Genomic DNA, 26,719 nt, shown 5'->3' with positions numbered 1-26,719 from the left:
ATTGTCTCTCCTAAAAGGTTTCTTTGAAGCCCCTTCTGGGGGTGATTTATTAATTTATTTGTCTTATACAATCTGAAACTATCCGAATACTACTATATCTTGGAAAGGTTTGACCACATTCCAAGTAGTACCTTCATGAGACCTCCTTATTTCCTTCACAAAGTTGGTTGTAACCCCTACATGGTCCCTAAAACGCTGAACGTGAGCATACGGTTTTTCTCACGCACACATTATTCCTTCACGATCTTTGCATGTGCTTGTCCGAAAATTTAACTAATAAACATTAGAATAAAAAAGAAACCTCGATATTGGAGACATGAGACAGACCGTCAAGTTACTTATCCCCACATCAAAATATTCAGTGATAGTCGCATGTGAGGACTCTTATTATTTTCTTGGCATCTATTTCCCAAATATTATCAGTGGATGCAGTCACTGTATAAAGTAGGCCTACTCATTTGTTGATGATTTTCTGTGAACCACCTCATTATATTACCCCAAAGAGTCCCAATCAATGAAGATTGTTCTCCAAAAATTAATATGTAGATGTAGAAGTGACAGTGAAATATTGTTTCGACTTAGAAAAAGGTGTAATATACAGATGGAAATAGATTAGAAATTGCATTTGTTCAAATGCTAGTTGATGAATAATTATTATTTAACAAAAATCCCAATTGAATGCTGTAAATTAACCAGAAGACTTCTTCCCGAAAATAATTTAATTACGTGTCGAATAGGCCAACACTTCATCAATATTTATAAAATTATTTTTAGAAAAAAAACTATAAAATGATTCTTTCCAACATCCATTTTAAATTAATGTTTCCTCAGCAATTTCCACAATGCATTACTAATCATTATAAAATATTATAATGTTTGCTAGTTACTTTTTTCCTAGTTAGAAGAAAAGCAAAATATTATAGATAGCATTCACTTATCTCACTCTCTCGAGTACCGTATTGTACCTATTTGAGGACATCACATATCAAGACAATTATTTTGAAATTGTATTGTTACTTTGAATTTTGATTTATTCAAACTGTTTAATTTGAAATATTTCTGCTTTTTCAGGCATTGGTATTTCCAACCGAACGCTTTATCCAAGGCCTATTACCATAAAGGCTGATCGCCCATTTGTATTTGCCATTGTACACAAAGTAACAAAGACCATCATTTTCGTTGGTCGTCTATCTCACTTCTAGATAATTCTTTCCACTGAGAAATTTCTCATTCTAGCAGATACTTGTTGGTGCTTATTCTGTAGAGAATACAATATGCGATAGTAGGTACTACTTGCTTCAATGAAAAGTTTATTGTAAGTTGATGATATCAACTTAAATATATGAATATATTTATAATACCTTTTGATGAAGTAGATCTACCTTAGCTTATGCAGAATAGCAAAGTTCAATTGGTACGTCTTTATCAACTTATTGAACAAGATTAGGAAACAAGTATGATTAATAATTTTTCATCATTTCAGGTGGCATATGTTGTGTGAGTTTAAATGAAGCTCACACACATATACAACTGCGCCATGAATAACAATAATAATAATTTAATCACAATTAAAATTTAACAAGCTTTTATGCAACCAAACCTTGAACTTTATAAGACTTGGGAAACATATTTGGGAAGCTGATTATCCTTTTATTATTTCAATATACATATACAAGTGAATCAAGTACAAAGTTGAGTTGAGCTGCATTACTAGATATTCTGTAGCTTAATGACATTCAATACGCCTTCAAATCAGATGGTTTCTGTGTAAAAATCAAATATAATTCACGTCTCTCTTGAAAATGATGTATTTTGAGCGATTATCTCGCATAACACTGCGTGGTGGGATGTAGTGCTGGTTCCATCGCACCAAATCCGATCTGCCAAAAATCAAATACAACACTCCACTGCTCAGAAAGAACGATATTGCAAGGCACAGCAGCTCATCCAATGGAAGACCGTTCTGAAAATTGCAGTGATTTTGATATTTTAAGTTATTAGATTTTAAGAAGAAGAAACTTAATGTAGAATATGGAATGAAATAGAATAGAATGACTTTTTTATTTGTAGACTTGGCGAAGTTTAGACAGTACCGTGTAATGCCCACTTAACCACGTCGTTAGCAAAAAATACAAAATATAAATAGAATAGAATAGAATAAAATAGAATAGAATGAATTTTTTATTTGTTGACTTGGCGAAGTTTGGACAGTACCGTAATGCCCACTTAACTACCACGTCGTTAGCAAAAAATACAAAATATAGAGATAATACAGAAATCGAAACAAAAAATGACAATAAAATTTGATATGAATGAGAGTTCAATCGGAAAATACAAATTTTGGAAAATAATTGTTTTTCCATAAACTAATTCAGTCAACTGCTGAAAGAGAAGACAAAAATATCAAAATAAATAATTAGACAGGCTAAAGAAGAAAATTAATTAATTATTCAGATCAGTAAAAATTGGAATAAAAAATGAATTTGTTGATTTCATATGAATAGTAAATATGAGAAAAACTTGTGTAGACCTAGCAGCACTTTGAAGAAGTGCATTACTGTAGATAGCAGATAACCCGTATACCGTAGATAGCAGATAACCCGTGCTTTGCACCGGGGAAAATTTTGTGTTGTAAAATACTCCTTATGTCCAGGAAACATCAAAGAATAGAATCAATTTGTCAAAATGATGTGGATAATCCTCTTCAGAGTTCAGAGAATGAGTTTGATTGGTTTTGAACCCGCAACCTTTCATTCATGAATCGTAGTGCTACCAATTACGCCACTTTACTTGAAGAATGATTTCGGGATTTTATGGTTGCGTTAACTTTAAATCACAAATCGAATAAATTCATTTGATAATTGAATTCTAATTAGGCCTAATTGATTTATAAGAATGAAAATGAGTCTATATCCATCCTCAGTAAATTCAGTTAAGTTGAATCAGTTCATAAGTGATAATGGGTCAATCGTGTATTTCCTATTTCATTTCATTTATTCATAGACAATAGATACAATGCAGGTAAAAACAACAGGCATTCCCCAAAACTGCTTTAAACCTTAATTTGGAATACACAGTCTAGAGGTTATGTAAATGATAACTCAATTCACACACTATTTTGAGCCCAAAAAATGTATGTACGACAATAATTCTGAATTTATCACATTAATTAATTTCAAAATACCAAACCAAACAAAAATCTTCCTACACAATCACAAAAAATATTTAAAATTTCACTTAAATCCACAAATTATACTCATGTTAAAGTTTTAAACGTCAAAACATCTGAGTTTCAGATTTTTTTTACACTATTGAAATTATTTTAAAGAATTCAAATCTATTCCATACATGTATAAGACAATCCATTCCTTAATAATATTATGGATGAATTATTATCAATAGCCTACTCATGTGAAAGTTGTAAAGCTTCATTTTTGAGACTACCCAAAAAACTTATCCCACAATATTATGTCTTTATAATCAATCATTTGTTTTCTCTATAGTGGCATAAGTAATTTTTTTTGAATATGCATAAAATGTTTGAGGATTGTATTTTTGTTTAAGGAGTATATTTTGATTTTTATGTAAGTTAGTTCTTGATGTTTCGATTGAAAAAAATCATGATTACATAACACCTATAAAAGTAGTGCTGCAGAAGTATACCGTGTGGACTGCTCGTATCCATTTACGAAAACGTTGTAATTTCATTTTATTGAGTTAATAACATTGTAAAAACTCACAGTAGTCTGATATTTACAAAACATTCCAATTTATTATTCATTCCCCAACACATACATCATTTATAGTGGGGTGTATATTTATTCATTGAATTATCTTTGCCTATTGTGAAATTATTCAATGCATAAAACTTCATTGTTATAATTGTATTAATTATTGTTATAGTATTCTAATTTGTATTGTGAATGATGATTGATGTTTTTGATGAATAAAGTTTGATTTGATTATAAAGTGCGGTACACTATTGAAATTATTTTAAAGAATTCAAATCTATTCCCAACATAAACATGTAGGCCTACTTCAGATACTGATGCTGGTGAGATGTTATTGATATCTATCCATAATGGAAACAGTGGGATGTTGTCAAAAATAATTAAATAATTGTAAAATTATTTATAATTTATTAATAAAATTATAATTTATTAATAAAATAAATTATCACTAATTTATTGTAAAATTACAAACATGTTTCAACACCAATCAGTGTCTTTCATTAACATCCCAGTGTTTTCATTATAAACAAGAAGTTTCAATTGGAAGCTCACTCACCTTGAAATCCATTTCGGAAATTATTTTCTTGATTAAAACAGCAATTAAGCCTGAAATGAACTCTGTGATACCGAACAGTGTAGCTGGAAAACAATGTGGCAAAATTAATTCCAAAATTTGGCATGTTCAATGAATTTTGTAGCCTATTATATTGGTTTGCTAGTGAAAAAAATGATGTTGTAATGAGCCAATGAATGTGAGAAATACTATAGTGAGTTCCACGTTATAATGGCAGTGTTCGATTAGCAATGGTATTGCTATCCTTGTCTATCATTCAACAAAGCGGATAGGGCTCTCTCTTTCTCGCTTTGCTCTGTTGCCAGATCGTCTTTTAACAATGTAGAATTAATAATTAATTAACAAAATAATTCATCTTGATTATAAAAATTTATTATGAGTTTTGTAGCCTATTATATTGGTTTGCTAGTGAAAAAAATGATGTTAAAATGAGCCAACGAATGTGAGCAAATACTATATAGTGAGGTCCACGTTATAATGGCAGTGTTCGATTAGCAATGGTATTGCTATCCTTGTCTATCATTCAATTTCAATCTCAATTTATTCCAGACAACTTATTTAACATAAGTATTTTAAGTCTAGTATGAGCTGGATGATAATGATGATGGTGCTAGAGATGAAGAGTGAGTTAGGGCCTACATTGCAACACTTATATCACTAATAAAATTTAACATAAGTATTCTAATAAGTCTAGTATGGGCTGGTTAATAATGATGATGGTGCTAGAGATGGAGAGTGAGTTACAGTGCATCACTTATTTCACTAATTAAATAACACAATATACAAAGACTATGCTAATAAAATTACCAAACTAAACAGTAAGACAAATTATTTTACAACACTAAATTAACTTACTTATAACAAAAATTAGTAATTCTAATAATTTTATCTAAACAAATAGCAAGTCAGATTTACTACATTAATTAAATTTAGTGATGGAGTAAAAAGCCTTGCCCTTTATCCAGTTACCCAATACTGACTTGAACGTCACCAAAGGTACTGCACGGGCACTGGCTTGAAGGGCGTTAAAGAGTTCAATACCTACATAATAAATTATAGCTTTTGTGGATTTTAGTTAGCCTGGAATAAGGTAGATCTATTGTGTTTTTTTCTAGTATTGTGTGCATGAATAGATGTTCTGGTTGTAAGTTTATTGATATTTTCTTTAATGTAAGTTATACAGTTATATATGTAAAAACTGGGTACTGTCATTATTTTCAATTTCTTGAAGTACTCCCTGCAGGAATCTTGAGGAGACAGCCCACAGATACATCTCAGAGCTTTCTTTTGCCATTTAAACACTCTGTCTGAGCCAGTGGAGTTACCCCAGAGTATTATGCCATATGTTAGGTGGCTATGGAAAAACGCAAAATAGGAACTCAGCAGCAAGTTGTTACTGACATTACTTTTTCATTTAAGCAACAGAAAATTAACTCGTGCAAGCCTAGAGCAAATTAAGGCCACATGATCCTCCCAGTTCAGTTTTTCATCTAATTTAAGATCTTATTCTTTAAAAGAATAATAAGATTATTCAATTGAGAACTGTTGGCAACTGTTGATTCTATTAAATCATTCACTATGAAGAGATAGCAGACTTCGTGTGTCTGCAACGCTATTGTCCTGTCACCAGCTGGCTCAGATCTTAGAATAGTAGATTTGAGATGCGCGTGAACACACTCAATTTCAAGTTCAATATCTTGGAGTACAGTATTTGATATTGGAGTGTGGAGATATTGCTGTTAAAATATATTTGAAATCAACGAGCACAATGAGATTGCATATAGCCTACTGTTATTAATATATTTTTGCAAAACTGTTGTATATGGCTATACTTCTGTTTCAACCTCAAAGATTGTTTCAACTGAATTAATTTTTAATTCTTTACAACATCATTAAACATCATTAACCTCAAAGATTGTTTTAACTCAATAAATTTTCAATTCTTCTTTACAACATCATTAAACTTGACTTTAGTATAAACAGTTCTAATTGTTTAAATAATTAGAGGTTGTGTTGAATACAAACATAGTAGCCTATGTGTGTATGTAAGTGTTTTTAGTATTGGAATATTTTTTGTATTACCGTATGTATAATATAATGAATCTTCTTTTTTGGGTTTATAAAATGTATTTTACCAGCAAAGTTAGGTGCAAAGTCGTTAAACGCCAATTCCAGACCACAGCAACTCGCCCCCACGAATCCAGTTGTTATCATAAATAGAAGTGTATGCTGGTATCCATATTCCTTTCTTGTCAGAACTATCGCCGAATGTGCAATCGCCGTCCCAAATGCAGCTGGAAAGTAAGAGTAAAAAATCATCAATCAAAATCAAGTTTAGTCATAATTAGAGGTTGTGTTGAATACAAACATAGTAGCCTAGTGTTTTTAGTATAGAAATATTTTTTGTATTATGTATAATATAATGAAGGAAAGAATTGGCTAAGGAGGATAGGCTGAAGCAAAGAATTTATATAAATTAACACGTACGGGATGGGAAATTCACGATAGACGCATCAAGACGTCTGAACTACTGGACTGATTAACTTGAAATTTTTCATAGTACAGATTCTTGATTCACCGAGGATGGTTATAGGCCTTTTTTTATGAGGTATTTCGTTTATTCACTTGTCATGAATAGTAATAAATACTATATAGACAATTGTGATACAATAATTATTATATTTTAAATTCTTCAAGATTTCAGTAGATCAAGTTTCAGTTTGTCAAGTTTTTATTTAGACCCTTGCGGAGCATGGGTTACCTGCTATTTTGTAAATAAAGGAATATCAATTACGTCTACATGATGAAGATAAATTGAATAGGTGATTAAATATAGAAAATTACTAAATAGAAGGCTACCCTTGTTATATTTTTGTATAAACACAACTAGTTTCAAGCACTTATGCCATTTATAAGTGTAAAAGTTGATTGTTATTTTCAAGAAAACATTTTTGAATAGGTAATTATAAATTTTGGCTCTCACCTTTGGCCCTTTTTCAACTGTCAAAAGCCTATGCCAAAGCCTACACATATTGTAAAGGCTAACCTTGAAATTAAATCTAAAATTAACACCAAAAATCACATCAAAAGATGAGTTTACATTACTTACGAATGAGCCTGGAGCTCATGTGGGCATCACCCTCAGCAGAAAAATATTCTCAAATCAGATAAACTTGACACTGATCTAAAATTATTTTTCAAGGTAGAATAGCATAGTCATCAAGGTAGCACCACAGGCATCACTGATAATGTTCCATTAATCTCTATTTAATTATATTCTAATCATTTTTATTAGAGTTATCATTGTAGTACCGTACAATAATCCTTTTTTGAGTTGTAGAGCACCTTCATTGTACGCTTTCCGACACATAGATACTTTTTCTATTTGGAAAAATTGATTTCATTTGAAACTTCTTTATTGTCCTATAAGTTTACATAACATAAAAAATTTACAAAATAATTATATCATTCTTCAGAAAGAATAAATCCTAAAGGTATATTACCTGTTTCACCATATACTTTTCATTTTTGTTTTGGACTGAAATTTTATCAAAATTGTACACGTGAAATTCTAACCTTATTTCGGACTTTTTCACCTATAAATTTGGAAGAAAAATAGCACAAGGACTATCTTATTATTTTATCTTTCAATGTTATTACATTAGTGTCATTTGCATTGTGAATAAATAAATAAATAAATACTACCTATTTTCGATTATCTGTAATGTTTTCTTATGGTTGTGATGGATGTTGGGGTGAATGAAAATGAGATTTGATATGCTCTGAATACAATACAGTAAATTATAGCCTATTTACCAATACAAGTGAATGTTTTTCTAGCTGTTATAACATTCATCTTCTTTCTTGAAAGCAAGTAGTCACATACTATTCCAGAAACCAGAGCAACAATAAAAGTTGAAATTGCACCTGTGGAGTACAGCCAACAACTCTGAAAAATAATTAGGTAATAAAAATTATCTTTTTTAATGATATCAACTTTCAAATATTTTCACAATTTGCATGACTTTTTTCAACAAATTGAATGTCTTTATTCTGTTAATATTACACCCTTGCTTCATTAATGGGATTAGCATTTATGTTGTTGGTACTTAATGAATAGCAATGTCTGGATTTCATGAATTTCCGGATTTTATGAATAGAAAACTTTGAAATTAAACTTGAGAGTCGTACTCATATCAATGGTACCGTAGTAGAAATCACCCCTGATAAACACATTTCAAGTTTTCTTTCAATTTTTATACATTTACAGATTTCAAATTGAATTCTCATTACCCGCTAAACAATGGAAGTGCGATAGTAACGCAACCTAGTAGCGAAAATTAGAACTACACCAGAGTAGAAATTGGACGGAGTACATAATTTCTTGGCACATAACGGAAAAGGTCCGAACTTAACCGCCGTGAATCTGGCCCCAACATATCGCCCCCGGCCTATAACGTTTTCCTCCGCCCACAGCTTAATTATTGAGCCAAAAATTTGAGAATTGTATAGAATTAAAGCCCAAAATTCGCTCTATCGAATGACACCTTCATCTTCAAGATCGGTGATGGTCGCGGGCTAACCGTGAAGCTGGCCCGCCGAATTTGAAAACTTTCAAAGTCTCTCACGGTCGTATTTTTTGAGCCCAAAATTTGAAAATGGTATTGAATGGAAGCCCAAAATTCGCTCTATCGAATGACACTTTCATCTTCAAGATCGGTGATGGTCGCGGGCTAACCGTGAAGCTGGCCCGCCAATATATAAACCCTTATAAACCCCATTTCCGGTTGATCCCAAAATTTGAAACTTGGATATTGTGGAAGCCCAAAAAAGCCCTAAATATTGGCATATGTTTCAAATTTTGTGCTCGATATGTTGGAGCCAGCTTCACGGCGGTCCGAAATTATCAAAAAGTGTAAAACAGCTACAGTGAGGTCCACGTTATAATGACAGTGGTTAAAGATAGGAGAACAGAGTTGCCGTTTGTCTGCCTTGATTAATTATATTTCTACATTCTTAAAAACTTTTTTGGCAACGTTGTGGAGCTAGAAAACGATACTGCTATGTGTTTTGTGGGATAATAGACAAGGATAGCAACACCAAAAGTTAATCAAATACTGCCATTATAACATGGACATCACTATATAAGTGCCGGTCGCACAAAAGCCTATTAAATTTTAACCGTGAATTATTCCACGAGAACCAATCAGAGAAGCCTTCAAAATAGCCTTCTCAGATTGGTCCTTGTAGATTTAATCACGGTTAAAATTCAAGAGGCTCTTGTGCAACCGAGCATAAAGTGTTATCCAATTGTCATTTTAATTTATATAGGTCTTACCATATCTATTGGTATACTGAGAGTGCTTTTAAACTAATAGGCTGCTAATTATTGTAGCACAATATGGAAATAGTTTCAATAACACTGCATGTAGGCTACTATTGTATATTTTAATAATTTATAAAAATTCCCTTGTTCCCCATCAACTTTGTAGGCTATTTTATAATACGTATTAAAGCGCTTATTATTGTATTATCATTCTACAGAGTGGGTGAAAAGTCCAAGAACGGCTTAATATCACATACACAAAGGTAATTTGACGATAGGTGTGATTGGGGATCCTACTCAAATTGAAAATACTACTTCACTATGACTTTGAAAATATGGTCCGCCATCTTGGATCCGCCATGTTGAATGCAACTTTATTTTTTTAATGGGAATTAAGGTGGTCATGAGATACATGATTTCGATACAGAATTTCAAGAAAAAATGAATGGCGGAAACCTTATATCGATATCTCAAACCGTTTCCAAGATATTCATTCACATTATAATCAATACTATTCAAAGCAGAAAAGAGAAAAAAAAGTATGAGAACGGCTTTAGTATCTCATAAAAGTAAAAAAGTATGAAAGTATCTCATAAGTAAAGTAAAAAATGTGATTCCAAGGTGGGTGTGATCAGGGATCCTACCCAAATTAAAAATACTACTTCACTATGACTTTGAAAATATGGTCCGCCATCTTGGATCCGCCATGTTGAATGCAACTTTTTTTTAATGGGAATTAAGGTGGTCATGAGATACAATCATGATTTCGATACAGAATTTCAAGAAAAAATGAATGGAAACCGCATATCGATATCTCAAACTGTTTCCAAGATATTCACATTATTAATCAATACTATTCAAAGCAGAAAAGAGAGAAAAAAGTATGAGAACGGCTTAGTATCTCATAAAAAATGTGATTCCAAGGTGGGTGTGATCAGGGATCCTACCCAAATTAAAAATACTACTTTACTATGACTTTAAAAATCTGGTCCACCATCTTGGATCCGCCATATTGATGAATGCAACTTTATTTTTTAAATAGGAAGGTTGTCATGCGGTACATGATTTCAATAAGGAATTTCAAGAAAAAATGAATGCGGAAAACCGCACATCGATATCTCAAACCGTTTAGAAGATATTCACATTATTAATCAATACCATGCACATCAAAAATGAAATACATAAGAGGAAACCTATTGTCTTCGCATACATAAATGAATACAGTGAACCTGTTGTCTCTGCATACATGAATGAATACAGTAAACAAATTAAATAATTTATGAATGATGTTTTTTATTGTGGCTAGTAAAAGTTTTTATCCTTGATCTCCTTTCTTAAAAACTCTACTTGAATAAGACTTTTAGGAGAGAACACATACATAGGCCTATTGTATTTTAAGTGTGTTCTGGACCATTGGTGAAGTTGATTATAATATTCAATGGAGAACTTACACTCTGAGCATTTGCGCTCTCAATCATCATCACAACCGCCGGCTCTGATGTGAAATAATAAGCCAATAAGAGGAAGGAATCCGTCGTTATTATAACCCACACTTGTTTCGAGCAAAGCATGTCAATCCATTGGGGCGAAACACTCTGAAAAATAAAATTACATCATAATTAATAATTATAAAATACCTTATCACAATAGCCTATTATCATATCATAGAAGATATTGTTCAGCTTTTAAAAATTGGAAGCTTCAATGCAAATAAGAAATAAATTTTGAGCATGTTGGCCTAAGATGAAATATTTATATTACAACTCTCAAGTATCCTGCAATTATACAGCTTTCAAAAATTGAAAACTTCAATAATCGAACAAGAAATAAATTTTGAGAACCTATTTATAATAAAGTAAGGCATAATAATTTATTTATTTATTTGCATAAATGCAATCATACATGGAGACAACAGGTTAAACCCTTATATGTCTCCTTGAAACATTACAACATTCTTCATTCAAAAATTAGATTTAAATTGAATAACAAGCTAAGAATAAAACAAGAGTAAAATAGAATAAGATCAAAAACAAAAAAACGTCTTAACAATAGCAATATGTTTTTTTTTTTTTTAAATCCTATCTTATAAAATATTGCTGAAACTACTTTCCAAGAGAAAAGATGAGAGGTGGAAAAATATGCACTTGAAATATCTTACATGGGTACAAATCATGTAATACAGAAAAAAGAATCATATGTGGGTACTGAGAAGAAAAAATGTCATAAGAAGAGATTATAAGAAATGTAAGAAGAGATTATCCGTTCAGCACAGCATCACATTAGAACTACCTACCCAACTGAAAATTCTGCATAAATATGTCTAAATCTCCCGCGTGCTTATAGGCCTATTTTATTAATAAAATAGATGATCATAATGTAAATAATCAAAACGAATTCATTTGATGTGTTATAGGTAATTAGCGTACATGTGTAAATCATAATTGAATTGCAGGTAAATTCCTATAATATTCACTTTTCCTTTACAGATAAACTACTTATTGAAAATATATAAAAATCATCAAGTACGGTACCCTACTTGTATATTTTTATATATTCCATACCCTTCCATCAACACCTTGAAAGCACATACCAAAACTCAAGACTCTGGAACTGAAGGTTACTATCTAAAAAAAGGTAAGAGTGATTTTTTCTGTCCGATGACTCGATTTGGCGTTAATCTCAAAGAACTGGGAAAGGAACCGAAAGTCTGTAGTTTTTGGGGCACTCTGTAAAAATCTCTAGGGCTAGAAGGTCAACTTTTTATATTTAAGGCTGTGCAAAGGCTAAAATTAAACTTTCTATTGATGATATTTAAGTTTTTCGATTCATATACTATCAAAGTATCAAAATTAAAAAGTTTTCTCAGGAATTTTTTTCGATCATGACTTTTTGAGATATGAGCGCCTTAAGTTCAAAATTTTGTGTCAGAACATTTCAAGTTCGGTGAAAGATAAAACCATGAGATTTCAAGGATAGATTCTTCATGTTATTGTTGATCTAATAAAACAAAAATTTTCTGAAAATATCATTTTCTGAAAAAGTTATTCAATTTACTAAAAATGATCAAAAATAACTTTTAGTTGAGTTATTTTTGGTAAATTGAATAACTTTCTCAAATATTGATATTTTCAGAAAATTTTTGTTTTATTAGATCAACAATAACATGAAGAATCTATCCTTGAAATCTCATGGTTTTATCTTTCACCGAACTTGAAATGTTCTGACACAAAAATTTAAACTTTAGGCGCTCATATCTCAAAAAGTAATGATCGAAAAAAAATGTTTTCCTGAGAAAACTTTTTTATTTTGATAGCTTGATAGTACGGTTTACAAATCGAAAAATTTTGAAAAATATCACCAGTAGAAAGTTTATTTTTAGCCTTTGCACAGCCTTTTAAGCTGTCCAATACTCCAGAATCATTGCATGAAAATTTTAGCGTGTTCGGAATTAATTCCCCAAACGGCCCATTTTCACTATTGAAGTGACTGGACTATTACTATAGGGAGGGACACGTTATAATGGGAGTGGAGAAAGATAGGAGAAAAACTTAGCCGACTCTGTCTTGTCAATGCCTTCTATAGACGGTAGCTGATACAAGTTTATTGATGTAATATTAACTGTTCATTCTCGTTTTAAATAATCAATTATATTTTCAATAATCATTTCATAATACAGATGAAATATTTTGTTAATTGATTATTAGCTCTACATTGTTAAAAGAAAATTTGGCAGCAGAGCAAAGCGATAAAGAGATAGCGCCAGCAGCTTTGTTGAATGATAGACAAGGATAGCAATACCATTGCTAATCAAACACTGCCATTATAACGTGGACCTCACTATAGATTATAGTTTTAATTCAATCGACCCATTATTAGACCCTTAGCTTTGTTGTAGTCTAGACGGGTCCAAGTATTGACCTATTTTATCCAGATACTTACACCATAAATAGTTCCACTCCTGGTTGTTGACTTGAGGATGTAGGTTTTCTCTTTGGCGGATATTCTGGGGTGATCGATCGGTGAGTCTGACACACTTGTGAACCAGACGACGCTCCAGATGAAGCCAAAGAGGGCCGACGTGTAGCAGAGAATCCCCACTCCATACTGTGACACATCTCGAGTTGGAATCAACATGAAAATGGCTGAGCCAAAGTTGTTAGCTGCAGACAAAAAACATATATTTATGTTATATTATATTATATATTTTACAAAGGCGACCTTCCAGAAGTATTTTAAGCCTAGGTGATGATGATGGGATGAATGATAATACAGTACAATGATATTACTAGCAGGTAACCCAAGCTCTGCAAAGCTCTGTCAAAAAAAAAAAAATGAATTCAGTTTTATAGTTCAATGCTGCTGTTATTGGAATTATTAACAAATATTATAATTTACAATAGAAAAACGATTTGATTAAGATTTTATCTTATGTAAACTTTGTATCACAGAGTCTATCATCTCTAACTATCTGCTATTGTAGTCCCTACTTTATAGTATATATTATCTACTTTCGCTTATGCCTCTACTCTGCTACTTCCTCTTCCTTCCTTCCTCACTCACTCACTGTTTCTCTTCCCGATTTACTCAATTAATTTTAGACAACCAAACTAAGTAGCATGTTATCCCATTAGGAGAGACATGAGGGGTAACCAGTTCTCTCCATAAAAGAATCTCAAAGCAACTCCAGAAGTTGCCTTGCCTTCAAATCCACGGGATCTGCCCCATCAGGGTAGTTTTGGAGGGGCAAAAAAGATAAACCCAAGAGACCAGAGATGGGTGAAACTACAGGCATAAATGTGGGTCAAGAGGCTGAGTCGAGGATGGCCGGGCGCCGGCGCCCTAGAGGCAGTTTGGCGTCCCCTCTCTCAGCGGAAGAACCTACAAAATGGCCAGAAGTGGAAGAGAGAGGTCTCGAGGACTAATCAGTCTGAAGAGACTGCCAAGCATATTACACTGGATTGCGACAGGGATTGCAACCAGGTGATGAATGGAATGTTAGTATAGGGAAAAACCCCTGGTTCTTGTAAAGGACATTGGTTTTGGTTTGCCTAACTAACATATTACTTGGGATATTTATTGGGATAAGATATTTATCTCGGGCCACTCCCGTGTCTCGGATGGACACGTTAACCCGTCGGTCCCGGCTGCCTAAAAAGCAGTCGTTAGGTCATGTCAGAGGCCCTGAAATTGATCAGTTGCGACCTGAAAACTCTGACACCAGACCTGAGCCAGCCAGGTCACTCGATATTATTATTATTATTACTTGGGAACACAATAAGCTTCGGTTGACGAGTGGGGTTCTTTGAACCTTTGGATCCTTGAATCCGTCCCTTCAAAAACAATGAACAATAATGGTATAGTTGAATTTTATATTTTTATTTTATAACCATTATCATTGTAATCATGTTTTGGGGACAAATAAAGATTCGATATGGAAATACTTATGAAATCAATATTACTATTATTATTGATGGTAGTATTTTATGAAATTTGATTAGAATATTGAATTGAATCTGATAAAGTATCAGATGGTATCAAAGTATCTATAGATGGTATATCTATAAAAAATGAACTAAAATAAATAAATATCTGATAAAAATGAGCTGACTATAATAACCGAAAAGATTTGAAGAAAATCGTCCGCGCTCATTTGGGGGTACCCATTTTGTCATAATATTGATAATAGCTGTTCGTACTGGTGCCTGAAAACAAATAAAATGAATGAAATTGAATGAAAGTAAAGATAATGTTGAGATTAAAGACAATGGGAAAATTTTATCAGTTTTATGGATTGATTATACCTATCAATTGTATCAATGAATAAGATGAAAAAATAAATTATTTATTTTATAATAAATTTGATCAGTTTTATGGATTGATTATCTTTCAATTGTAATGCGATGCATCTCTATGTAAGAGAGAGATAAAATATGCATCAACTGTGTCTAGTTAAATTATGGAAACAAATTAAAAAGGTAGAGTAGGTATTATTCTAATAGAATTTAATAAAAAAATAGCCTGGTAATGAAATTTTTCATCAATGAATTTGTTACCTTTTATGTATTAATCAGCTTTTGAATAATCAGATATAGTATCAATTTCACTCGCTCTCAAAGTAGGATTATTCAAACAAGTGAAAATTAATAACTGTCAACGCACTTTAATGAGCATTAAATACAATGTACGGTAGGCCTAAAGTAAATCTGTAGTTTGGCTAATAAAAGCGTCCTAGAGCCGAGCATCAATGGAATGAATCATTCAAGAATCATCACACGGTTGCACAAAAGTCTGTGAACTTCTAATGCCGATTAAACGCCACGGAACCAATCAGAAAGCCTATTCTTTAAAAAAAACTCTTCTCTGATTGGTTCTTGTTGAATTCAATAATAATTAAAATTTAACACGATTTTGTGCAACCGCGCCTTAGACTGTTTAGATAATATAGAAAATTGGATTTTGTCTGAAGAGAATTATCGAGAAGGCTGCAGCAACTGGTGTGTATATATTATAGCCTAAGTTTAAATGAGTTACATTGTATTACATGTAGTATGTTCTAAGACAACCCAGTATATCGATACACCTCCATGTACGTAGGGAATAAATCTCATGAGCTGTGGCTTATTTATTTATTTAATCATTCAGAATTACACAAATTACGGTACAGAAAAGTACCACAGGCTTATGCCCATATAACGGTTCCAATTCTAATTTATACAACAGTAACTTTATTCTAATTTATTAGTGAGATTGATACTGAATTTTAGAAATTTTATCAAATTATTTTTCAATTTATGAATCAAGTCTAAACTATGCAACTCACCAATAATATACACATCAATAGTCTCAAGGCGTCTATTTCAATACTTCCGATACCGGATGCAATGGCCGCTGGAAATATCAGCAGAATACAGGATACGATGAGAATTGAAAACCCAAATATTTTTCTACCACCGAAAACGTCTGATGCGCGTCCGAAAAAAGCTTGGGGCAGAGTGTGGCTTAGGTAGAACAGGTAAATATATCCCTCATTTTCTGAGTTCAGGGCACCGCCGGCACAATCTTTCTGTACACAAATAAATGGACGAATAAAAAATGGTTTCTCTTCCATCTTTTCAACATTAATTTGATATAAGAAGAAAATCTAACGGAGCTTTAGGGCATGATCACATTGAATGTTTATATGCGCAAGTGTGCACGCTGGATCATGCATGACCAAGCGCGCAGGTGAGAAACAAAATCTGGAAATAGCAATACGAACACTCATACTAAACGGGTGCACTTGCTGGTTGCGTTCAGTGTGAGCAGCTACAGATACAAATCATAACGTGTTTCAAATGGTTATTCCAGATTTCTTCGGCTCATGCATGATCTGACGTGCTCTTGCATATACACGCATCCAATGGTGATCATACCCACATCTTTGAAGCTTCATTAAGCTCTAAAAAAGACTGTAAGGGCAATTCAAGGAATTGTGCCAATGAATGTGCTATATAATAATAATAGTATCGAGTGACCTGGCTGGCTCAGGTCTGGTGTCAGAGTTTTCAGGTCGCAACTGATCAATTTCAGGGCCACTGACATGACCTGTTGACTGTTTTTTAGGCAACCGGGACCGACGGCTTAACGTGTCCATCCGAAACATGTTATTGTGCTAATAACCGTCCCCTCTATTTATATCTATGTACTTCAAGAATAGGATGACTAGAAATGCCGATGTGTTCATAGATATAATACTAGAAATAGAAGATTGCCTACTTTATAAAATGCTTCAATATACCAGTACAGAACGGAGATTTTGGAAAAAACAACATAGATGGGTCTTAGATTCATTAGAAAGCTTTCCTTCTCATTAAAAAAATTGTGAAGATTTTAATGCTTATTGGAAGGGGATGAAAAGCTTTTTGATGGGTGAAGTATTCTATACCACGGAAGAATATGTGTGGCGGGATCTTTTGTGTGATTTTTTCTTTTCCTTTTGTGTTATGTGTTATAAATTTTGACAATACCTGTAATCTGATGGGGGAATATGAGGAACTTTTAAAAACAAACAATTCATTTTATAACAATAATAATTAATTTAATGAAAGTCTAAGAAACCTGGCATTATTAGTATTTCCAATCAACCGAATTGTAGCCCTCGTCAACTTTGTTACAACTTTTTTATACTCACGCCAAATATAAGTGCATTTTCTACCACCAGATCCATCTGTATAATTCCATGCAAACACATTCCAGTGAACACCATGAAGTATAGAAAGGTTCGTTTTGAAATCCATTCTGGAATAATCGAGAAGACAATATAATATAGAATTAATATAAATACAATTTATTACAGAGAAGACAAAATGAATCATACACGTTATAACATAGGCTAATTCACACATTATTCAGCTACGTTTTTTCAATACAAATTCAAATTAGTTGTTAAAAAAATAAAGGATCGAATAAAACTATACCTGAATGATTTTGAGCTTGTAGGCTATTTACAGCGTTGATTATAGATTTTATCAAAAACATTATTCTTCAATTCTAAAACTTTCCTTTTATTTTCAGACAAGATATAAGGCCTAGATCAATTATAGAAAATAATACAGCCATACCTCTAATTTTTGGATAGCAACTGCTATCCTCGAGCTTTTGAAACATTTTGATATTGTTGTTTAGTGAAATTTGTTTTACAAATAAAGAGGATTTAATATTGAATTCTTCAATTTCACTTTCCATCATGAGCTTCTAGTTAAAATGGATCACTTTGAATACAAATCGCAGTCTACAATTCCAGTAAATAATATTACGTAGCTGATGAACTATCACTCATCAAGTGTAATGGTTTCGGTACAGTATTCGAAGATTTCTTACTATTTTTAAACTACATTATTATGTCGTTGTGAAAGAGTTCAAAAAGTGATTGAAATTTGAAGCTACGTATAAAAATGAGCAGGTAGTTAAAAAAATAACGTCAAAAACTATCAACAAGGAAAAACTGCAAAACAAATTTTATGAATCTATAAACAGAAAAAATAATAGAGAAAGAGAGTGTGTGTGGTGTGCCGTACGGTACCTACCTTTTAAAACAAATAATATCAAGCATCAAATTCTGAAATAATTTCTTAAATAATTATTCACCTTTAGTAAGCAGTGATGACCTATGACTACTTTGACCTTCTTCTAGACTTCGAGCTTCATCCAAACTCCTGCCAGAGTTTGTACCGGCAACAACACCTGCTGATTCCATTTTCTGTTGTAAATTCCCTCATTCATTCATTCAAGCTGTGAATAGGGGAATTTTTCCATTTATATATGAAATACATCATAATATATTATACATTACAAAAAATACCCAAGTTAAAAAAACAATGTTTAAGTTAATGTACAGTGTATAGTAGCAACATAAGTTATTTTGAATTTTATGGTCATATCGTCTTGAAAGGTTTTCTGATTGTATACAATTATTAAAAAGAAAGCTATGGTCAATAAGAAGGTTATACTTATATAGCAGACTATCCCTATATAAAGTGAGGTCCACGTTATAATGACAGTTTTTTATTAACATTGGTGTTACTGTTCTTGTCCATCATTGGACAAAGCTGATAGTGCTATCCTTTTCTAGCTCGTCCGCAGCGTTGCCAGATTGCTTTCTAACAATTTATAAATATAAAATATTTAATCTCAATTATTAAAATTTATCTGCTGCCAAAGTACCTCAAGAATACAGCTACTGAAAATACATTCTCAAGAAGCCTCAATAAGGTTAGGCCTACATGATCTACGGTAACTATCTACAAGACCCTACATTCAATACGGTATTTGATTATATCGAGGGATATACCATATACATAGTACCGGTACCTTGGCTAACCAGGATGACGACTACCATTATGAACACTCCTAGGTCACAGGGTGGCTAGGATAACTGATGAAGTAAAAAAGTAAGAATACTTGCATCCAATATATGATCATACCCTAAACGAAACGTTCTCAAAGATGGCTTACATTCTTATTTTATAATGATAGGCTATTTATTTCATGAATAAAGAACAGTGGTTTCAGTTCATGCCTTTATATAAAAATCTTGCCTTAATATGAAAATTAAGCCTATTAGCCACTTAAACAGTGGTTTCAGTTCATGCCTTTATATAAAAATCTTGCCTTAATATGAAAATTAAGCCTATTAGCCACTTAAACAGTGGTTTCAGTTCATGCCTTAATATAAAAATTGATGAAACCTGAAACTTTTGTTCAATAAGTTCCTATGTCATCCTTCCTCTAAAAGAGGTTTTATTTATTCAAACTTTATTCAATTTATTTGGTTTAAAAATCGATATCAGCTATACAGACATGGTAATATAGACTGCAGTGCTGCTTCCACACTTTTGCCAAGTGCGTACGAGTGTCGACGAATGTGGATGGTGCATGGTGGAGTGTGGATGGCTACAATAAGCCACCGCCGTCTGCCTTCATACACTCAGAATAGATGTATAAAGCAAGCCACTAGGTAAGCAACTTCTTAGCCAGCTGGGCTACTTGACGGGAATGTGGCGCTGAATTTTCTAAAATATTTTAACTTTAATTTCATTTTTTATAGATTCAAGATTCAGAGGTCGGCAATGTGCTCTACTATCTACTCCACAAATGATCCTTATAGCCTTTTTTTTGTACAACAAAAAGTTTCTTCATATTGGCATCTCTTCCCCATGCCAAAATACCATAAAACAGGTGTGACTAAATTTAATGTAAGCATGACAAATACAGCTAGCAACACTGCCAACACATCGACGCTAACAGTATTTCTTAATCTACATGTAATTTCTCGGGTAGATTAGATATTAATGAACTGTTTTTACCAAAGGGTAGACGTGGTAAAAAGAAAGCTAATTTTTACTGGAAAACTAGACTATGGCAGGGGGGAAGAAGAGCCGGAAACTGTTGATGGGACGAGTGGATGGAAACTATCTTTCCCAGGCTGGGATGCAAGCTAGGCAGTTCCCAACCCTGAGAAAGATCCTCACCTCGTCCATCGGTTGAAAAAATGCAAGCTTTCCATAGCCTGGCTAGGCAGCCAGCAAATAAAATATTACGTTAAATTTTCACTAATTTCAATAACACTAGGTATTTTCAATTGCTTCCATTACATACATATCATAGAAATACCTATAGATATTTTTATAACCAATAAAACAATATGCTTCTCCCATTTCACATTAGCCTAATCTGCAATGTGATGCCAAGAAATTTGACTTAGGTAACTAAAATCGGTCTTACAACCAATATCAAAATGTAACTGGGTCTTATTTTTATTAAGACAAATATAATATGACATAGTCATCTTATCTTTATTGAATATTGCCATATTAATCTGTTACAATACAAAGGCCTAAATATGAAGCATGTTCTTCATGTTTGTTTTACATTTAGCAAGTAGTAGGCCTACAATTAAGCAATATTTATCTAAAACGTTAATGTTCGTGCTTTTAAAATAATTTGTATTGAATAAAGTAATGAGATAAATTATAAATTTAGAGGCTAGGCCGTTAAATTAACTAGAGAAAGAACACGTGTAGCCTACTTAAAGATAAAACACACTTACCCTCTACAGAAGATTTTTCAAAATGCAAATAAAATATTCATAATGATACTTGAAAGTGCCACTATTTGTATTAAAAACAAATACTACTTTCCATGGATACCATTCCTCTAATTATTGATTTCAGATAATCTAATTGAATAAAATTTAATTGTTTTTGTTTTGAATTGATTCAGCTTGAAAAACAAAGTCAGTCAGCAAAAAAAAAATACATTTTGTCCATCACCTGCACACCTGAGTAGCAAGCAACATCAGTGCCAGGCAACACTATTTAGCATACTTTTCTTAAAAGTCATGTTATAAGCAGAATAATATCATCTACTGTTTCAATAAACTAGTAGTTCTGTGAACAGTGGACCTCGCGCAGTAATAAACCACAGTCTCCTCTAATGCCGGGTCTACAGGACAACGATATTTGCGCAAGCTTGGCTCAAAGCCAGGTTTACGCAAATCCAAGCAGGGCCAAGTTAGTTTGCTCAAACCTCTGTTCACACGACATCAACTTTAACACAAACCTGTATAATAAACTAAACCATATATAAATTCTATACGAAGTCTTTGAAGTGTTTATAAACTTGAGATGAATAGTAACTCAAGCTACCTCCTCCTCCACCTCATCAACACTCCTCCTCCTCCTGCTCCTCCTCGTCAACTACTCCACCTCCTCCTCTTCCTATTACTCCTCCTCCTCCTCAACTACTCCACCTCCTCCTCTTGTAGAGAAACTACAGATAGCACTTCAAAGCTGGTTCACATTTTTCCATCTATTATTATGAAGAAATTCAATATAGCTTATATTGCTCTAGCTGATTATAGTTTATTCAGATTCATGCATAACCTTAAACAAAGCTCCAACAGCTTATTCTAGAGAATAGTCCCGAAAATTTTACAGTTATGATGAATGGGCGCTGTTTCTACCATGGGCAGGAGGGACACATGGACACAATATCCCTGGTGTGGCGCACTCACACAACTTTCCTTGCTGTTATGAAAATTGATCACCTGACGCTAGTGTACACGCGCATCTCAAGTCTACTATTCAAAGATACTACAGCTGGTGATAACGCTGGAAACACACGAGGTCTGTTATCTCTTCGTAGTGAATGATTTGATAGAACCAAGAGTTGCCAACAGTTTGCAATTTAATAATCACATTTTCTCGGATTTCAAGCTTATTTTCAATTTTAGGTGGAAATGTTACTGGACATTAATCGCAGAGATTTTCATGCTCAATCTTTTCCACTTGAATTTTTTTGTTTAAATTGTATATGAAGGCTGATAATTGAGAATCTAAAATCAAACTTTTCATAGAAATCTCCTGAAATTCTTACAGATATAGGACTTGTTGCAGTTGATAGAGCTTATCAATGACTATTTCAGGTATGAATTTGATCAAAATTGTTGGAGCTGTTTTCGAGAAAATCGCGAAAAACCCTGTTTTTGACAACATTTTCGCCATTTTAGTCGCCATCTTGGATTACATTTGATCGAAATTGTTCGTGTCGGATCCTTAGTGTAAGGACCTCATGTTCCAAATTTCAAGTCATTCCGCTAATTGGGAGATGAGATATCGTGCGCACAGACGCACATACCCTCATACACACACACACACACACACACACACACACACACACACACACACACATACACACACACAGACCAATACCCAAAAACCACTTCTTCGGACTCAGGGAACCTTGAAACGTATAGAAATTTAGAAATTGGAGTACGGTACCTTAATTTTTTTCGGAAAGCAATACTTTCCTTACCGATGGTAAAAGGGCAAGGAAAGTAAAAACCATGTAAGTTTGAACACTCAAGGTAAAATCATGTAAATTTGAAAAAAATGATAATCAAGTTGAAACTAAGTCTATGAAGTTTTTGAAATAGTGCTTTATTGGAGCCAAAATTTGAGCATTCTAGCTTGCTATCTATTAATGAGTAGGCCTTCTGCAAAATCTCTATTTTGTTCAATCAATTGAATGACTAAAAAATGAGTAAAATTCTACTCCATCCCATTCTAGTCCTTACCTATTTAATTAAAAACCCTATGAAATTTTAGCCTATGAAATCTATTTGAAATTTTCAAATAATAAGTGGCCGATACTGATCGCCATAAAAACTTGAATGGGTGGAAGAATTATGTACAATTTGGGTAATATCAACGCTCACCACAGGCGAGTGATTAACGCAAATCCACGATAATCTCTTATTGGTTTAACCCAATAAACTGAAACTGAACTGAAACTGGAACTGATACTGAAACTGGAACTGGAAAAATAGGGATCGAACAAACGTCGTGAACTTATGCTCTTTGATGCGAGGAACACGAAACTAGAATCAGATTTGCAAAATTCCTTACCGTTCATTAGATATATGCGTTTGAAAATCTGCAAATTTTATGTTTGGAGTTGCATAACTCACTCTGTATAGTAGCTGGGGGTACCAAATTTGGCTCCGACATATCTCAGGTCAAGCTCCATCTATGGTGCAAATATCAGCCAAATCTGTGATACTTGCTGTTTTTCAAAACGCACGATGTGAGTCCATGGTTTTTTTTATATTTTTGTGAAAAAGTTTGAGCAATTTTTATTTTTTACCAAAAAAAACCATGGACCAACCATCGTGCATTTCGGAACAGTAGAGAAAATTTTCTCAGATTTGACTGAGATTTGCACCATAGAAAGATTTACCTGAGAAAGGTCGAAGCCAAATTAGGCACATCCAGCTTCTATACAGAGTAAGTTACACAGCAGCAAACATAAAATTTGCAATTTTTCAATTGGCCATATCTCCTGAACAGTAAAGAATTTTTCAAATCCGATTCCAGATTCGTGTTTCCTGCATCAAAGAGCATAAGGTCACGAAGTTTGAGCGATTTCTATTTTTCACAATAAAATGAGAAAAACCGTCATGCATTTTGGAACAGTAGAGAAAATTTCTCAGATTTGGCTGAAATTTGCATTAGATGCTAATTTTTGTGGCTGATCCAGCCACAAAAAATTCTGATTCCATTTCGTGGGGGTGATACATTACCAAATCCCCCCCCTGCATACACCTTTGGTTTATTAATGTAATATTAACTGTTCATTCTCATTTTAAATAAACAAATTATATTTCATCAAGCGAGAAATAATATTTTTCAATGATTTCATGATGAATTTTTATATTTTTTGTTGATTAATTATATTTTTATATTTTACTCACTATAGTGAGGTTCACGATATTATGGCAGTATTTGATTAACATTGGTGTTGCTATCATTTGAAGAAGCACATAATTATGGAATTTTACTGCAGTTACAGTCGCAGTTGTCCGATTTGGATGAAATTTGGTATGCAAGCTCTTTGAAACAATAAGGCGCAGAAACGTATGTGTAACGATTTTTGATAAGACCTCCGGTTTTTTGTAATTTAAAAAACCGCAGACCAACCTTCATCCAAACGGTACATTTTGGCATGTAGCGTTTTTGAATATACAGTGATTCATGTTCCTACTTTTTCGCCTTGAGTATCAACAGCACATGGTGTTGTAGGGAACTGGAGCATTGACACTCACACTGTGGGAACCAGGTTCGAATCTCGTTCCTACCAGTTTTTTTTTAAATGCACTTGCACATTTAAAAATGTGCATTTTTGTGTTGCTCTACAGTGTCAAGTCTTCTGTTTTCCTTTTAGTATGAGATCTGAAACCGAGGTGTGAGCATTAACATTCTGCATTGGCATAACAAGCCATAACATTGATTCCACATTTCATGAAAAACATCATTAGCAACCTCCTGTTATTGTCACCAACAAACCTATCTTATTTATAATCATCTTCCGTCTCAATCGTCTGTGAGATGATTCATCGTGTAAATTGCTTATTGCATATTCCATTTTTCCGTCAGTAGACCGATTTCTTACAATTAATTATTAGAAAAGTTGCAATATATGTTCATATTGTAAATATAGAGATGATAAGTCCGGATGATACATCCTTGATAAGTCCGGTGTCCCTAGAAACAGTGTCTCTAGCACTTTCAATGGAGAAAATAATAGATGACATTGCTAAATATTCACAATAATATTGTATATTATACAGTATACAGTATATTATACTCTACTTACTGTACTGGCCCTTCTTATTAGTTTTAAAGTTGTATTTATGAGCGAGGTCCACTGTTCGCAGAACTACTAGTATTACATCGATATCAATTACCCTTCATAGAAGGCATCGACAAGACAGAGAATAGGAAATATTGTTCGCCTATCTTTCCCCCCTGCCATTATAACGTGGACCTCGCTATAGTCTTACACAAAGAAGAAGGGATTCCTCTTCTCTGTGAGTCTTATTATATGCTTATCCGATTGCTTTTTGAATTCCGAGGCATGTGTGGAACGCGTACTGGCCTCGCCGAGGCATGTACGTGAGGCTTCCTTGCACAAATATGTGCGCTCGTCAGTACTAGGCATAGACAAAAAATCTTCTAGCGTTTACCTGCTCAACTTTGTTAAGAAAAGACTATTATTTATATTGTTATTAAACTTCATTATGGTAATTCCTATGCTTAAGCAGTCTTATCCAACTTATCAAAATTTATAAATTGATAAGTACCGGTAAATACTTGTTGGGAAGCACTTGCAGTGGAGTCTGTCATGATTGAGGTTAGTTTTTCTTTTTAGCTTTTTTTGCATATTATATGAAATCAATCAGTCTGCTATTTTTGTAAGGCTCAACCTTAGACCAGTCATAAAATAAAACCAGTTCTATAACTGCTCTAAGGTCTCAACTCACACTTACGTGACTCAGGTTGAAAAAAGACTCGACTCCAGTCGAGAGCATTTGTTTCCAAATGGTGACACTTAGGCCAGTCGATTTTAGACTCCATGACTGTCACTTTGAAAACTAATGCTCTCCACGCTCTCCCATGCTCTCGAGTCTCTTCTCGACTTGAGTCGTGGGAGTTGAGCCTACCAGAAAATTTTATGTAGGCTACCTATAAAAATTAAAGTGAAATCTCTCCTTTTTTGTGCACTAATATCTAATTTTTTGAGCACTTGCACCATTTATTACAAACGATATTGGCATACTTTGGGTGCTCTGGGTTGCCAGAAAGCAGCCATTGGCGGCCAAGTGTAGAGCACACTGGGACTCCTTGATCGGCTGCCAGGCTGGTGACCCAAGTGAGACCCCAGCCTGGTTTTCAAAATATGGTGGCTGATTGCTAGAATTTGACAATCCTAGATAATGAGCGCAATAAGAAATTATTCCCTTCCGACACGATCGGACACTTGGCAATAAACTGTTTGCTGATACCTGTGCCCTAATGTGATACAATCAGTCATGGTTTTTAGAATTATAACATTGTCCCTTACTATAATTTGAATATTTTTTGTCTTAACAGGTAAACACTGTAAATTTCAACAATTGTGAAGATGTGGGAAACAGTAAGGATGAAAGTCATGCAGTTGATGAGTATATTCTCAACAACATCAAGAATGAAATAGACATAGATGAAACCC

The 26,719-nt window shown here is 33.4% G+C and overlaps 2 protein-coding genes across 7 annotated transcripts in view; one reads left to right on the top strand and one right to left on the bottom strand.

Moving 5' to 3' along the window:
• Positions 1–3,969, top strand: part of LOC111050206 (serine protease inhibitor) — a 35,021-nt gene extending 31,052 nt beyond the window's left edge. The window contains exon 8 of the mRNA XM_039428477.1: positions 1,072–3,969. Within this exon, the coding sequence (XP_039284411.1) occupies positions 1,072–1,202 (131 nt within the window). The 3' untranslated portion in view covers positions 1,203–3,969. The remainder of the gene's footprint in view (positions 1–1,071) is intronic.
• On the bottom strand, positions 1,630–26,016 carry LOC111050205 (sodium-dependent phosphate transport protein 1). Of its 6 annotated transcripts, none has more exons than XM_039428441.1 (11): positions 25,998–26,016; positions 18,758–18,901; positions 17,802–17,908; positions 16,452–16,694; positions 15,249–15,333; positions 13,571–13,791; positions 11,083–11,226; positions 8,122–8,254; positions 6,441–6,599; positions 4,288–4,370; positions 1,630–1,963 (listed from the first exon to the last, which is right to left on the bottom strand). In XM_039428441.1, the coding sequence occupies exons 2-11, from the start codon at positions 18,864–18,866 to the stop codon at positions 1,775–1,777; spliced, it is 1,473 nt and encodes a 490-aa protein (XP_039284375.1). In that variant the 5' UTR covers positions 18,867–18,901; positions 25,998–26,016; the 3' UTR covers positions 1,630–1,774. The 6 variants fall into 6 exon arrangements, with proteins under 6 accessions (XP_039284375.1, XP_022192176.2, XP_039284379.1 ...); XM_022336484.2 differs by lacking the exon at positions 25,998–26,016 and adding an exon at positions 21,219–21,470; XM_039428445.1 differs by lacking the exon at positions 25,998–26,016 and adding an exon at positions 19,481–19,594.
• Positions 26,017–26,719: the final 703 nt, after the last annotated feature.

The sequence above is a fragment of the Nilaparvata lugens genome, chromosome 1 (assembly GCF_014356525.2).
Source record: "Nilaparvata lugens isolate BPH chromosome 1, ASM1435652v1, whole genome shotgun sequence".
NCBI lineage: Eukaryota > Metazoa > Arthropoda > Insecta > Hemiptera > Delphacidae > Nilaparvata > Nilaparvata lugens.
The sequence above is the reverse complement of the archived record's forward strand: the minus strand, read 5'-3'. Positions and strand labels throughout refer to the sequence as shown.

Bases quoted from the DNA above. Each gene is read 5' to 3' on its own strand.
- LOC111050205 (XM_039428441.1), bottom strand. From the start codon at position 18,866: ATGGAATCAGCAGGTGTTGTTGCCGGTACAAACTCTGGCAGGAGTTTG. The intron at 16,695-17,801 runs GTGAGTATAAAA...ATTTGTGTACAG, and splicing joins AAAATGCACTTATATTTGGC to AAAGATTGTGCCGGCGGTGC. The intron at 11,227-13,570 runs GTAAGTATCTGG...TTTATTTTTCAG, and splicing joins GGAGTGGAACTATTTATGGT to AGTGTTTCGCCCCAATGGAT.